At 41.6% G+C, this 14,441-nt stretch overlaps 1 protein-coding gene and 1 pseudogene across 2 annotated transcripts in view; both read left to right on the forward strand.

The window, feature by feature from the left end:
- Positions 1–7,694: 7,694 nt before the first annotated feature.
- LOC105500900 lies at positions 7,695–8,187 on the forward strand (annotated as a pseudogene).
- Positions 8,188–12,474: 4,287 nt separating this feature from the next.
- The window catches only part of BRMS1L (breast cancer metastasis-suppressor 1-like), a 50,338-nt gene continuing 48,371 nt past the window's right edge, over positions 12,475–14,441 (forward strand). The window contains exon 1 of one of the 2 annotated variants that reach the window (XM_011925975.1): positions 12,475–12,808. In XM_011925975.1, coding sequence (XP_011781365.1) covers positions 12,667–12,808 — 142 coding nt within the window. In that variant the 5' untranslated portion in view covers positions 12,475–12,666. The remainder of the gene's footprint in view (positions 12,809–14,441) is intronic. The other variant, XM_011925982.1, reaches the window with a different exon arrangement.

Consider the following 14,441-nt stretch of genomic DNA (forward strand, 5'->3'; position numbering starts at 1 on the left):
ATATGCACACACATATATACACACATATATATATAACATTGTGGACTCAAGCAATCCTCTCACCTCAGCCTCCCATGTAGTTGAGAACACAGGCACATGCCAAAAAGTCCAGGTAATTTTAAAAAAATTTTAGTAGAGGGCTGGGTGTGGTGGCTCATGCCTGTAATCCCAGTACTTTGGGAGGCCGAGGCAGGTGGATTACCTGAGGTCAGGATTTCAAGACCAGCCTGACCAACATGGAGAAACCCCTTCTCTATTAAAAATACAAAATTAACTGGGAGTGGTGGTGCATGCCTGTAATCCCAGCTACTCGGGAGTCTGAGGCAGGAGAATCGCTTGAACCTGCGAGGCAGAGGTTGCAGTGAACTGAGATTGCGCCATTGCACTCCAGCCTGGGCAACAAGAGTGAAACTCCATCTCACACACACACACACACACACACACACAAATTTAGTAGAGACAAGGTCTCACTATTTTGCCTAAGCTGGTCTTTAACTCCTGGCCTCAATGGATCCCCCTGCCTCAGCTTCCCAAAGTGTTGGGATTACAGATTACGGGCATGAACCACCATGCCTGAGCTACACCCAAATGTTTATAACAATTTTATTCCTAACTCCAAAAACTAGAAGCAACCAAGGTATCTTTCAATAGTTAAATGAATAAACAAACTATGGTACATCCATACAATGGAATATTATTCAGCAATAAAAAGAAACGAGTTCTTGAGCCTCAAAAAGACATGTATGACACTTAAATGCATATTGCTAAGTGAAATAAGCCAGTCTGAAAAGGCTACATACTGTATGATTCTAGTTATATGACATTCTGGAAAAGGCAATATTATAGCAATAGTAAAAAGATCAGTCGTTGCAAGCGGATTGAGGGGAGGTAGAAGAAGATTGAATAAGTGAAGGATGGGATATTTTTTAGGGTGGTGAAACTATTCTATATATATATTTTTTTTCTGAGACAGAGTCTCACTCTGTCACCCAGGCTGGAGTGCAGTGGCGCAATCTCGGCTCACTGCAACCTCCGCCTCCCAGGGGCTCACCACCACACTCAGCTAATTTGTTTGACTTTTAGTAAAGGTTGGGTTTCGCCATGTTGCCCAGGCTGGTCTTGAACTCCTGGGCTCAAGCAATCCGCCTGCCTTGGCCTTCTAAAGTGCTGGGATTACAGGTGTGAGCCACTGTGCTCCACCCCCACCCATATACTTCAGATCATTTCTAGATTATTTCAAATACCTAATGCAATGTAAATGCTATGTAAATAGTTGGTATTCTGTTTTGTTTAGGGAATAATGACAAGAAAAAACATCTGTAGGTGTTCAGTAGAGATGTAACCTTCCATTTTTTTTCTAATTCCTAGTTGGTGGAATCCACAGATGCAGCACTCATGGATATGGAGGGCCAACTGTACACATATGTTTACTAACACATCTATATACACATACCTATAAATATTTCTGTATGTAACCATCTGTATCTGTATTAAGCTAAATGTGAATTAATACCTATGTGGTGCCTCAACTCTAATCCATTACTAGATGAATCATTCTACCCTCCTCCCTTTACTTATAAACTCCCACTCCAACAATAAGATACTTGGTTCCCACCATATACCAAACATTTACTCAATTATTTAATTGCACTGTACATGTATAACAGTATCAGAATTGTTAACCTACCTTCCCATGAGAAACAACTTTATTAACTAGAGTACAGTGCATATGTGTATTTTCTTTTGCCTTTAGTCTTATAGATTCCACTTACTCCCAAATAAGTACCTTTTTCTATACCTTCTTTAGTGAGGTTGTTTCATACATTATAATACAGTTTGATTATTTTGTCACACTTTGTGTTCCAGCCAGGATCCTCTGACTCTTAAATGATTTCTTTTAATATGCATACATTAAGGTTCATTCTATATGCTATAAAATAGTTCTATGATTATTGGCAAATGCATCAGGTCATGTATCCACAATTACAGTATCATATAGAATAGTTTCTGGCTGGGCGTGGTGGCTCATGCCTGTAATCCTAGCACTTCAGGAGGCCAAGGCAGGCAAATCACTTGAAGTCAGGAGTTCGAGACCAGCCTGCCCAACATGGTGAAAACCCAGCTACTCAGGAGGCTGAGGCAGGAGAATTGCTTGAACTTGGGAGGTGGTGGAGGTTGCAGTGAGACGAGGTCATGCCACTGCACTCCAGCCTGGGTGAGAGTGAGACTCCATCTCAAAAAAATATATATTTTTATTTAAATTTAAAAAATTTCCCCTAGACTACTCAGCAGAAAAAAAAAAATCTGTTTTTTTCTATCACAAAAAATATTTGGTGAGAAAATTGTTATTGCCTTTCTTTTTTTTTCTTGTGAATTTGCTTATAGTTTGGCTTAATTAAAGACAGCTGGATTCTTACATACACTATTATTTTTTGGTTGAAATATATGAAGATAATCTGGCTTCCTATGTATATGTAATTGGTAAAAAGAGTGTTTTAATATCTTTTTCAGATAACTGTTGACACTACAATAAAAGGCAACAAGTGGTAGTTTTTAAAATTTCAACTTTTATCTTAGATTCATGGGGCACACGTGCAGATTTGTTACATGGGTATACTGCATGATGCTGAGGTTTGGGGTACAATTGTATCCATCACGCAGGGAATGAGTATAGTACGCCATAGTTTTTCAACCCTTTCTCCGCTCCCTGCTGCCACCTTCTGGTAGTCTCCAGTGTCTGGCATAAAGATGATGTCCACGTGTACCCAACGTCAAGCTCCTAGCAAGAGGTAGTTTCTTAAAGATGAGTTGCAGTAAGGAATATGAAAGGCTATCAGTAAACATTTTGTACTCCTTACATTAAAGTCTTGTGCTTTGAATAGATCTTTCACCTATACATGATTTTGTAACATTATGCATTCATCAAAATAATTGTTTACTGACTTACACAGATCTTTAAAGTGCTAATACATTGCATTAAATAAAATTTAAAAAAACCTCACATACATCAGAAAGCCTTTAAGTGTTGGAAAGTTTTCATACTCACAATGGTTGGTAAAAGTTTTTCAAATTTCTAATTTTTCACTTAGGAGCTTAAATTTTATCTTTGGTAACAAATAATGTCAATTGTTCTCCTAAAAATGACAGGCGCATTCTATTTATTTTTGCCAATATGCCAAATACCCATGTCTGAATTACTGTAGTTTGTTTATCACTTCTTTCATGTAAAAATGTCATTTTCTAAATAAAGTCGCTAGGTCAGTTCACAACTCAATTGCACAATTTTTTTTTATTAAGACCACCATTGTATTTTAGTATGCAGCATTAGTCCTTGCTCCTTATAAAATTCTAAACATTACATACACATAGTTTCTGTATTTTCTGTGACAAAATGAGCATATGAAGAGCATCTGCTTCATCAAGGACAGTCTTAAGTGAAACTGGCTTTTCATTTTTACTGTGTGTGACAATGAAGAATACAATGAATATCAGTACAGTTTGGTACCACTGCCTTCATGCTAAGGGACCAGCTATTTCACCCATCATTGCTTTTGCACATCAGTTCCAATGTCAATATGTTTTGTAATATCTTTCTATGCACAATTCTCGGCTCACTGCAGCCTCAACCTCCCAGGCTCTAGTGAATCTCCCACCTCAGCCTGCTGAGTAGCTGTTACTATGGGCATGCACTACCACACCTGGCTAATTGTTGTATTTTTTGTAGAGATGGGGTCTCACCATGCTGTCTAGGCTGGTCTTGAGCTCCTGGGTACTCAAGCCATCCACCTGCCTTGGCCTCCCAAAGTGCTGGGTACAGGCGTGAGCCACCGTGCCTGACCATATCTTTCTGTTGTAATTGTATTGATCATGATTTATTGTGTTCAGTTATCTTTTGATATTTAGTTTTTAAAGAAAGCAAGTAACATTCACAGACAAGTCAAGAAGCATTAAATATGATTTATTATGAACAGAGAGCTGAAAATCATACACAGTATAGAACTCAAGCAAAATATGTCAAGGAGATTTCTTGAAGCAATGACTGCTGATATTATTTAGTAGCATAAGGAAATGGCTGAAATATGGAGACATGTAAACTATATTTTAATCTTCTCTCTCATGCCCCAAATTTGATTTACTATCAAGTTTTGTCAATCTTAACTCACAAATATCTCAAATTTGTCTATTTTGTTTCCCCCACACGGCCTCTACCTGTCTAAGCTGTCAGAATATTTTATCACAGTATCTGATTGATATTGAGATAAAGTATCATTATACGAAGCAACCAGTCATCTTTTTATAAGATCTAATCTCAAATCAATGTAATTTTATCACTAATCTTATCTTCTCCTCTTACGAACTCCCTAATAATATCCACTGTATTTAGGATTTTAAAAAAAATTGTAATTTTCTTACCATAATTTATCAAGCCTTTGCTTATCTCACCAATCTCACCTTGTGTCTCTTTCATTCTTGAACATTAATAACCATCCACAGTGGTCTCTTTATTCCTCAAACATGAATATGCCAAGTTTTTTTCTACTTCAGGACCTTCACATATACTATTCTCTCAGCTTATAATGTCCTTCCTCTCATTCCAATCTGTGCTAACTCCTACTTATCTCTGAGGTCTTAGCTGAAATATTACTACTTTAGAGAAGCCTTACCTGCCATCCACTCCCAGTCTCAATTGGGTCTCTGTATTATGCTCTCATAACACCATCAGAGAGCATACCTCAGTTTGTAAAGCTGCTTAATATTTATCTCTCTACTTTTCCCTAAGTTATATGAAGTAATAAGCTGTGTCTCATTTGTTCACCAATGAATCTATTGAATCCAGAACAGTACTTCAGGTTAAATACAAATTATAGGAGGCTGTTGTTTTGGACTAAGTTCCTGCACTAGGCCCCCACAGATCAGACTAAGAATCAAAATGGAGTCACCCATGATAAAGTTTCACATCACCAAACCTAAACTAGGTTGTTAATCTTACCTTCCAAGAATTGAGACAGAGATATGAGGGGGTCTTCAAAAAGTTCATTAAAAATGTGTATTATAAACAAACAAACAACAACAACAACAAAAAACTGGCTGAGTGCAGTGGCTCACACCTGTAGTCCCAGCACTTTGGGAGGCCGAGGCAGGTGAATGGCTTGAGCCCAGGAGTCAAGACCAGCCTGGGCAACATGGTGAGACATGTTGTCCACGGCTAATACAAAAATTAGCCAGGCATGGTGGCACGTGCCTGTAGTCCCAGCTACTCGGGAGGCTGAGGGTGGGAAGATTGCTTGAGCTCAGAAGGCAGAGGTTGCAGTGAGCTGTGATCACGCCACTGCACTCCAAGCTAGGCAACAGAGGGAGACCCTATCTCATCAAACAAACAAACAAACAAAACAAAGAAAAATCCCAAAACTATAGATGTCAATTTTTTTTTTCAACAAAAGAAGCTTATATTAACTTGTTATAACATGTCTGAACAGAATCTAGTTTGAGGCACTGAGAAGAATAAAACATCAGTTTGTAAAGAGCCTCTATCAGAGCAATGTGAATTCTGCTAGAGTTGAAGCAAGAACAAACACCAAATTTATGATGAAGCTTGGATGGAAGGATAGTGAACTCACTGATGCTTTACAAGAAGTGTATGGGCATGATGCTCCAAATAAATCAGCAGTTTACAAACAGAAAACTTATTTTAAAAAGGGACAAGATGATGTTGAAGATGAAGCCCCACAGCATTAGACCATCCACATCAGTCTGGGAGGAAAAAGTTAATCTTGGTCATGCCCTGATTGAAGAGGTCTGATGATTAACAGCACAAATAATAGCCAACACTATAAACATCTCAATTGGTTCAGCTTACAATTTTTTTTTTTTTTTTGAGACAGAGCCTTGCTCTGTCACCCAAGCTGGAGTGTGGTGGTGTAATCTTGACTCACTGCAACCTCTGTCTCCTGGGTTCAAGCAACTCTCATGCCTCCACCTTCTAAGTAGCTGGGACCACAGGCATGCGCCACCATGCTCTGCTACTTTTTGTATTTTTGGAAGAAACGGGGTTTCACCATGTTGACCAGGCTGGTCTTAAACTCCTTGTCTCAAGTGATCTGCCCCCCTCAGCCTCCCAAAGTACTGGGTTTACAGGCATGAGCCACTGAGCCTGGGGGATTGTTTCATTCTTAAAACATTGGAATCACAGTTTCATGTAGCTGGAATAATTATAAGTTGGTCTCATCTAGTTGTCAGTGTAGGTCCTAAAGCCCCTTTAGTTTGAATGATGAGAATATTTATCCTGATTCGATATTAGCTATTAGTAGCAGCCTCTGGTGTCCTTTGTTTTTCCAACTCCTAGCATTTGGCCTGAGTCAATCAGTAGACAAAGTTTATGGATTGTGTAGCTGATGTCTCTGCCCCACCATGTGGTGGAGCTGGAATTACGTTTGCTTTATTTCAGAAGCTGGGTCTGCTGATTAAAAACAAGCACAGGAATATAATGAGGGTAAATCAGAGTAAAACCTCGAATTCTAACTGCTTCCTTATACCTACTTTATTCCAAACAAAGATGAAATTAAAAATTTTATAAACACATATTTTAATATTTCCTTCCTGCCCCCCAGGATACAGTTCTTGAATATACCCCTCCCACTTTGGAGACACTGACCTAGAGAAATTCTCACAATTATGCCTGAAGAAAAGGTGCACACAACAATGTTCAAGGCTGGGCACGGTGGCTCACCCCTGTAATCCCAGCACTTTGGGAGGCTGAAGTGGGCAGATCACCTGAGGTCAGGAGTTCGAGACCAGCCTGACCAACATGGTAAAACCCCATTTCTACCAAAAATACAAAATTAGCTGGGCGTGATGGTGGGCGCCTGTAATCCCAGCCACCCGGGAGGCTGAGGCAGGAGAATTGCTTGAACCTGGAAGGCGGAGGTTGCAGTGAGCCGAGATGGTGCCATTGTACTCTAGCCTGGGCAAAAAGAGTGAAACTCTGTCTAAAAACAAAAACAAAAACAAAAACAAACAAACAAACAAACAAAAAATGCAATGTTCACCGAGGCAACTATTTTATTTATTAATTTATTTTTTAAAGACAGGGGCTTACTCTGTCTGTCACTCAGGCTGGAGTGAAGTGGCACAATCACAGCTCACTGGAGCCTGGACCTCCCAGGCTTAAGCCATCCTCCTACCTCAACCTCCCAAGTAGCTGGGACTACAGGCACGCACCACCACACCCGGCTAATTTTTGTATTTTTTGTTGAGACAGGGTTTCACCATGTTGCCCAGGCTGGTCTCCAGCTTCCAATCTCAAGCGATCCGCCTGCCTCAGCCTGCCAAATTGCTGGCACTACAGGCGTGAGCCACTGTGCTGGGTCTGAGACAACTGTTTTTAATAGTGAAAAAATTGGGAGCAGCCTCCCTGTCCATTAATAGGTAAATGGGTAATCTGTAATATTCATTCAGTAGAATATATTTACTAAATTGAACATGTTATGGCAGGTAAAAATAACTGGATGAGAGCTACCTAAATCACAGTGGGTAAATCTCAAAAACATCACTGAGGAGAAAGTCAAGTTGTAGCATATGTAATGTATGAGACCACTTAAAAATATGAGCACTTTGAGACCATGCTGGGTTGCTGCCGCCGCTGCAGCCATCATGCCAGTCCCTCGGGTCTCCGCGAGGTCAGGTGACGCTCCAGAATGGGAGACATGCCAATATGGGAGCAGATTGGATCCAATCTAATGTGGAATAAAATTCCACATTACTACCAGTTATTTGATAACGATAGAACCCAACTAGGCGCAATTTACGTTGACACATCATGCCTTAAGTGGGAAGGACAACCATTCCAGGGGAAAGCTCCCATTGTGGAGAAGTTGTCTAGCCTTCCGTTCCAGAAAATCCAGCACAGCATCACTGCGCAGGACCATCAGCCCACGCCACATAGCTGCATCATCAGCACGGCTGTGGGCCAGCTTAAGGCAGATGAAGACCCCCATCATGGGGTTCCACCAGATGTTCCTATTAAAGAACATCAGCAATGCTTGGGTTTACACCAATGACATGTTTAGGCTCGCCCTGCATAACTTCGGCTGCCCTCCTCTCAGCAGGCACTCACGTTGTTTCTTCCTCCCTCCTCTTCCCAGTGCTATTCCCACTCCTCCAGATGCTCCAAATATCATGCACAGATGAGCAGGGCCGCGGTGGGAGTGGGGCGCAGTGCGCTGCTGCCGCCGAGGTGTTGTGCATGATGTCTGGACGCTAGACTAGTTGCATCTGAGGAGTGAAGTTTGTGTTGTACCAGCGCATGCATTGGAAAGACTTAAGTAATGCAAAAGGTTTTCCTTTTTTTGTTTTTTTTTTTAATCTACTGACAAGTTGCTCTAGTAACCCAAAGAAGTGAAGAGAAAGAAGCTGCCTCACTGCCCAGACATTGATTTGTTCAGATGTTTCAATGCCTCACGGTACAGTAAAACCACAAAATTTTTCTAAAATAAAAAATAAATAAATAAAATAAAATAAAAATATGAGCACTTTAAACAGGCCAAACAATACTATACATTATTTTTGGATACATATACAAAAATAGTATGTATAGATGCATGGGTTACCAAAAGCACATGGTAACCAAACACCAGATAATGATTACTCTGGAAAGGGAAGGAGAGAATTAGGATTGAGAAGCAAATGTAAAATGCTAAGATTTGACAGAGCTGAGAGGTAGGTACTGTGTTACATATGCAGTGTTCTGAATATCTTTCTCTGTGTTTAAATATTTATGACTTAAAATATTACACAAAACAGACTAGAAAAATAGTATACCCCAAAGAAGATAGGGGAGGAAAACTACAAGGAAAATGCCAACATTACTATATGTCTACTTTGTACCAGGGCAAACCCAGTAGGAGATGGAGTGCTATGGGATTACCTACCAACAATTATGATAGGCGTGTTACCGGAGAGAATGACACTGAGCCAGGAGCTAAATTCTTCAGAACATGAGAGGGAGTGACCCTGGGGTACATAGATGACACCCACATATACACTGTGTGGTATATCCTGATGACAAACTGGCAGATTTTAGGCAAGAGGGAAGCAGGAGCCTCTGGATGAAAAAAGGAGAACGAGGAGCATATCTACTCCATGACAAGGCTCAGGAGGAGGAGGAGGGTACAAAGGAAGCAAGGTCCTAAGGGAGAGCCATATTTCCTTTAGAACAAGAATATTGAGGGAATAGTTCAGGGAAGAGAATGAAGATGTAGGAGATTTTGATAATGACTGGCTATGAGTTTCAGAGCTCTACAAATATGTAAATATGGATGGATTAATAAAAAGTGAGACTTAAAATATATCTAATGTTTGTATAGACCGTATGTAAAATGTGAAGTGCTACATAAATGTAAGGCATCCTGGACCTCCCAACTGCGTAATAATAATAATAATATAATAATTATCATTATTACCCTTTTAACTGCCTTGATTAAGGAAACTTCATTCTGCTTCCATGACTTTTTTTACTTTGTATTTTCTAAATCAACAAAATTATTTTTTAGCCTTATTAACTTTTCCCTGTTACGGTTCTTCTCACATTGCCTAAGCATCTTTTCTAAAATCTGTTTGAGAGGAGGTGAGAGAAACTCTTACCTTAGGCAAAATACTCTCATGCAATTCTAATTGCATACTCTCCTATTATTCTGTCTGCCTTAAAAATAAATTTAATGATGACAGGAATTTTAGAGCTGGAAGAGAACTTAAAGTTAATACACTGCAAACTTCTTATTTTACAACAGATCAGAGATTATGTGGTTTGCCAAACTTTATCAGTTGGTTACCAGGAGAATGAGGGCAAGAACCCATGCCTCCTCCTTTCCACCTTCCCTCTGTTTTTCCTGGAACAGCAGAAACAGCAACCACGAGATGCGCACTGTATGCCAGTGGTTGCACACAGATTCTTATGTCAGACTGCTCAACTTCAAATCTTAGATCTGTTACATAGTAGCAGTGTGACTTTGGCCAAGTACTGTAACTGTCCTGTGCCTCGGTTTTTTCATCTATAAAATGGAGGGCATAATAGTATCGACTTTACAGGATTGTTATGAGGATTCAGTGAATTAAGGTACTTAAAGCACGTAACACACTTGGCACATTGAGTCACTATAAATCTAAGTGTTATGATTTAGCACACACTCTGATAGCTGCTGATATAACAAATATTTAGAGGCCGGGGATTTTACCCCCAGCCGTTTTTGTTTGATCTGAAGTTTAGAGAACACAAAACAAAACAAAAAACATCACTTGAGATAATGTTTATAGTTCTAGATATTTCACATAGAGATCCAAATTTCTGGTTTCTCTTTGAAATCCGAAGGTCTGACATCAGTAGGCCAAAATTCTCAGGTAGTAACAATTGGCTGGGGCCAAAAGCAGCTGCCCCCTTTAATCCCTACCACTCATGTAAAGCTTACATCTTGTAACTTGACCTGCCTGACTACCAAATACCTTTGTATTTGCATTTCAGATTAAGACAGCCTCTGCTCTCAAGGAACTCACAATCCAATAGGTGAGATGCATTTGCTAAACAATTTACAATATATTGTGATAGGAACAAGTATAAACTTGCAAATTTCAAAATACAGCAGTCACCTGAAGGAACAGGAGTGCCTTGAATGGTACAGGTGCTGACGGTGATGTGTGTTGTCTAAAAAGTGGCTTTGAAAAAGAAAAGGAGAGGAACAGGGTTGTAAAGGAAATAGAATGTGCAAAGACATTGAAATGGGAAACAGCTTGTGTGTTTAGAAACTATAAGGAGTTCAATTTTGGAGAATACTGTACAATGAGAAAGGGAGAAGTAGGCTGACACTAAATATAATACACATCCCTTATTTTGTATTTTACTGTGTAAGAGATGTGTAGAACTTAAAATTTTTCTGTCATTAAATTACAAATCTAGGTCGGGCACAGTGGCTCACACCTGGGAATCTCAGTGCTTTGGGAGGCTGAGGCGGACAGATTGCTTGAGACTAGAGTTCGAGACCAGCCTGGGCTAGACCCTGTCACTAAAAAAAAAAAAAAGAAAATATTAGCTGGGCATGGTGGCATGTGCCTGTGGTCTCAGGTATTTGGGAGGCTGAGGCGAGATGATCGCTTGTGCCCAGAAATTTGAGGTTGCTACTGCACTCCAGCGTGGGCCATAGACGGAGATCCTGTCTCTAAATAAATAGATAGATAACTAAATAAAATTGCAAATTTAACTGCATATCTTTGACCCTTGTCTTTGGGAATGCAGTGCTATACAATCCACAATATTCTATGAACTTTTTTTTTTCTCTTCGAAACAGGAGACAGGGTCTCACTCTGTCACCCAGGCTGGAGTGCAGTGGTGTGATGTCAGCTCACTGCAACCTTGACCTCCTGTGTTCAAGCGATTCTCTCACCTCAGCCTCTGGAGATTGGGTTTCACCATGTTGGCCAGGCTGGTCTCGAACTCCTGACCTCAAGTGATCTGCTCGCCTTGGCCTCCTAAAGTGTGGGGACTACAGGTGTTAGCCACCCTGCTGGCCTGTACTATTTTTCAATAGCAAATTGCCACTTCAAGAAGAAACCCTGTCGTTACAAGGGGTAAAATACACTTTTAAGATTGGTTTGCAAATGAAGTTTCCTTATCTGTAAAATGGGAATAACAATGACACCTAACTCAGGGCTATTAAATTGAGAATTAAACTCAATAAACCCATGTAAAGAGCTTATCAAGATACCTGATACAGAGGATAAGTGGTCAGTTAATGAGTTACTGAGTCTTCCTTGTCTATGTACCTTTTTTTTGAGAAAGTACATCTCACTAAGTATGTATTTTTCATTGAAAACTAAAGTTAAATCAGGACTGATGACATTTTGCGACGGCATCTGGTAAAAAATAAATGCAAAAAAATACTAGATTGAAAATGCCAATATAAAACTTACTTACTTTCCGTATTGTAAAAGTTTCAAGAATAAAGATTTTTGCGCAACATAGAAACTGCAAGTTATCGTCTATAGTTAATAATTAAATAAAAGTTTATTAGCGGTAGGTAATAAAGGTACTTAGTAAAAGAGACGGTTCTCCAGGTCCCCAGGCTCAATGAGCAGGCAAAGATCCTTTTAGGCAAAAGACATTTTCACATCTGACAGTAACATCTCGGATATCAGGCAGGTCAAACAATCACTTGGCGGGAAATAGATAAATACACACTAAATTCGCACAATCTGTTTCTGTTTAGTTTATAAACTGCGATCCAGAGGGTCAGCTTTCGTGCCTTGTGGGACTTGAAGTCCAGAAGGAAGAAGTGATCAGGGCTGCCGAGGTATGGAAGCGTGCAGCCCCTGCAGGTCTGAGCCCTACGGACCACAACTCCCGGCAAGCATCGGAAGGCCGCGTCGTAATTACGAACAACCAATCGTACCAGAGCAGGGCAAGCCCCGCCCTCTGGCTCGGTGGACGGTCTCCGCCAATGGCAGAGCTCCCATCGCAGAGCCTGCGGGTTAGGTTGTGAGGCCGGGGCCGGGGGCGGGGAGGAGCCAAGGGGGCGAGCAGGCTCGGCCGCTGGGTGGGTCGGGGCGTTCCGCGCGCCCTTCATTGAAGCGGCGGTGGCCGGGCTGGGCGCCGGGAGTGGGAAGCGGCGGCGCGGCTTGAAAATGCCGGTCCATTCCCGAGGGGATAAGAAGGAGACCAACCATCACGATGAGATGGAGGTGGACTACGCCGAAAATGAGGGGAGCAGCTCCGAGGACGAGGACACTGAGAGCTCGTCGGTCTCCGAGGATGGAGATAGTTCAGGTGCGCGACCCAGCAGGGCTGGGACCCTGAGTCCCGGCGCCCAGCGCGCGACAGGCCGCTCTCTGCACGCCAGGCGGCTGCGTCCTGCTGGGAAAGCGGGGCGGGGACAGAGGGAAGGGGCGGAGACTGGCTCCGGGCCCTGGGCTGGACCCGGACCGGTCGCTGGGCGCTGTCTGGTTCATGACGGGTCTCGGCGGCGGGGCGGGGCGGGGCGGGCCTGGGCTTGCCCAGTTCCCGAACACGGCGCAGTCCTGCCCCCGGTGGTGCTCTGGAGCGACCGGCCGAGGCGGAGAACTTCCCGCAGCAGACAAACTGGAAATGCCTCCTCTCCCCAGCCCACCGACCGCTTTCCCTATTTTCTGCTTTGCAACCCTCACTTCTCAGCGCTAGTGGGTTGCCGGGGCCGAGTGTCGGCTTAGTAATTAACCTCAGTTTCCAAGTCAACTTGCCGGTCAGCACTTTTACATCAGTGCCTTTTCGGGGGCTAACTTGAGAGCTGTCCCGTTCAGTAGCTCCCTGAAGTTTGCAAGACTGAGAGGAAGGGACCAACATTCGGGCTCATTTTAGATCTTCATATGCTTATAAATTGGCTGAATTTTGGCAGCGTTGAAAATTCTCCAAGTCTTTTCTTCCCTTCAATTTTTTTCTAACTTTGGGCTGTTTTAAATTATTTTGGGGTAGGGGAGAAGGAGGGCAGATTAACACCACAAATAAATTTTGCAAACTTTTAGGAATGTTTATTCCAAAGTGAAATGGAATTTGTGATTACCGGGATTATTTTCCTTCGATTGAAATGATGGAGATGAGACTGACTTCTTTGTCTTGGCCTGATTTTGGTCATGTAAAGGAAGCATTAGATGATAGGTTGATGACAGCCTAGTATCACCCACATGCCCTCTTTTCATGTTTCCCTTGCAAAGCATATCTCCATGGAAGGATATAATTTCAATCAATAAATCAGCCATCCAAAAATATTTATGAGTGACTTCTTTGTGCAGCGCTGGATAGTACTCAATATGAGGGATAAATAGTTATTATCTGGGCTCACTTAAAGAGCTGTCATACATCACCACTTGGTTAAATTGCCAAATGAATGCTTAACTAAATATTGCTGTGGGAATTCAGAGGCAGAGGAAATTGTTTCAGTATTGGGTGGTAGTCACAAAGCCTAGCTAAAGAAGGTGGGATTACTTTAATTATCTCGAAGAATGAGTAGAATTTGGGTTGGGGTTGTGGGTATCCCTATAGGGAGAGGAATGTAAGAAAAAGTACAAGGGCCAGAGTTTAGGACTTATTCAAAAGCGTGAAAACCTTGGGAAAAGGACTTGAGGTCGGAAAGGAACAGGAAAATATAGATGTGAGGGATTTCAAAGAAAGCACAAAACAGGATTGATGAATGCAAGTTTAGAGAAAAACCAAGATACAAGGAGAGTGGCGGTAGCATCAACAGAAATAGAAAACTGAAAGATTTGAGATGAAGGTGAAAGATAAGAGTATTTCAGACATGTTGCTTTTTTTTTTGTCTTTGAGACGGAGTCTCGCTCTGTTGCCCAGCCTGGAGTGCAATGGCATGATCTTGGCTCACTGCAACCTCCACCTTCCAGGTTCAAGCAATTCTCCTGCCTCAGCCTCC

The sequence above is a fragment of the Colobus angolensis genome, unplaced genomic scaffold (assembly GCF_000951035.1).
Source record: "Colobus angolensis palliatus isolate OR3802 unplaced genomic scaffold, Cang.pa_1.0 Scaffold119, whole genome shotgun sequence".
NCBI classification, from domain to species: domain Eukaryota; kingdom Metazoa; phylum Chordata; class Mammalia; order Primates; family Cercopithecidae; genus Colobus; species Colobus angolensis.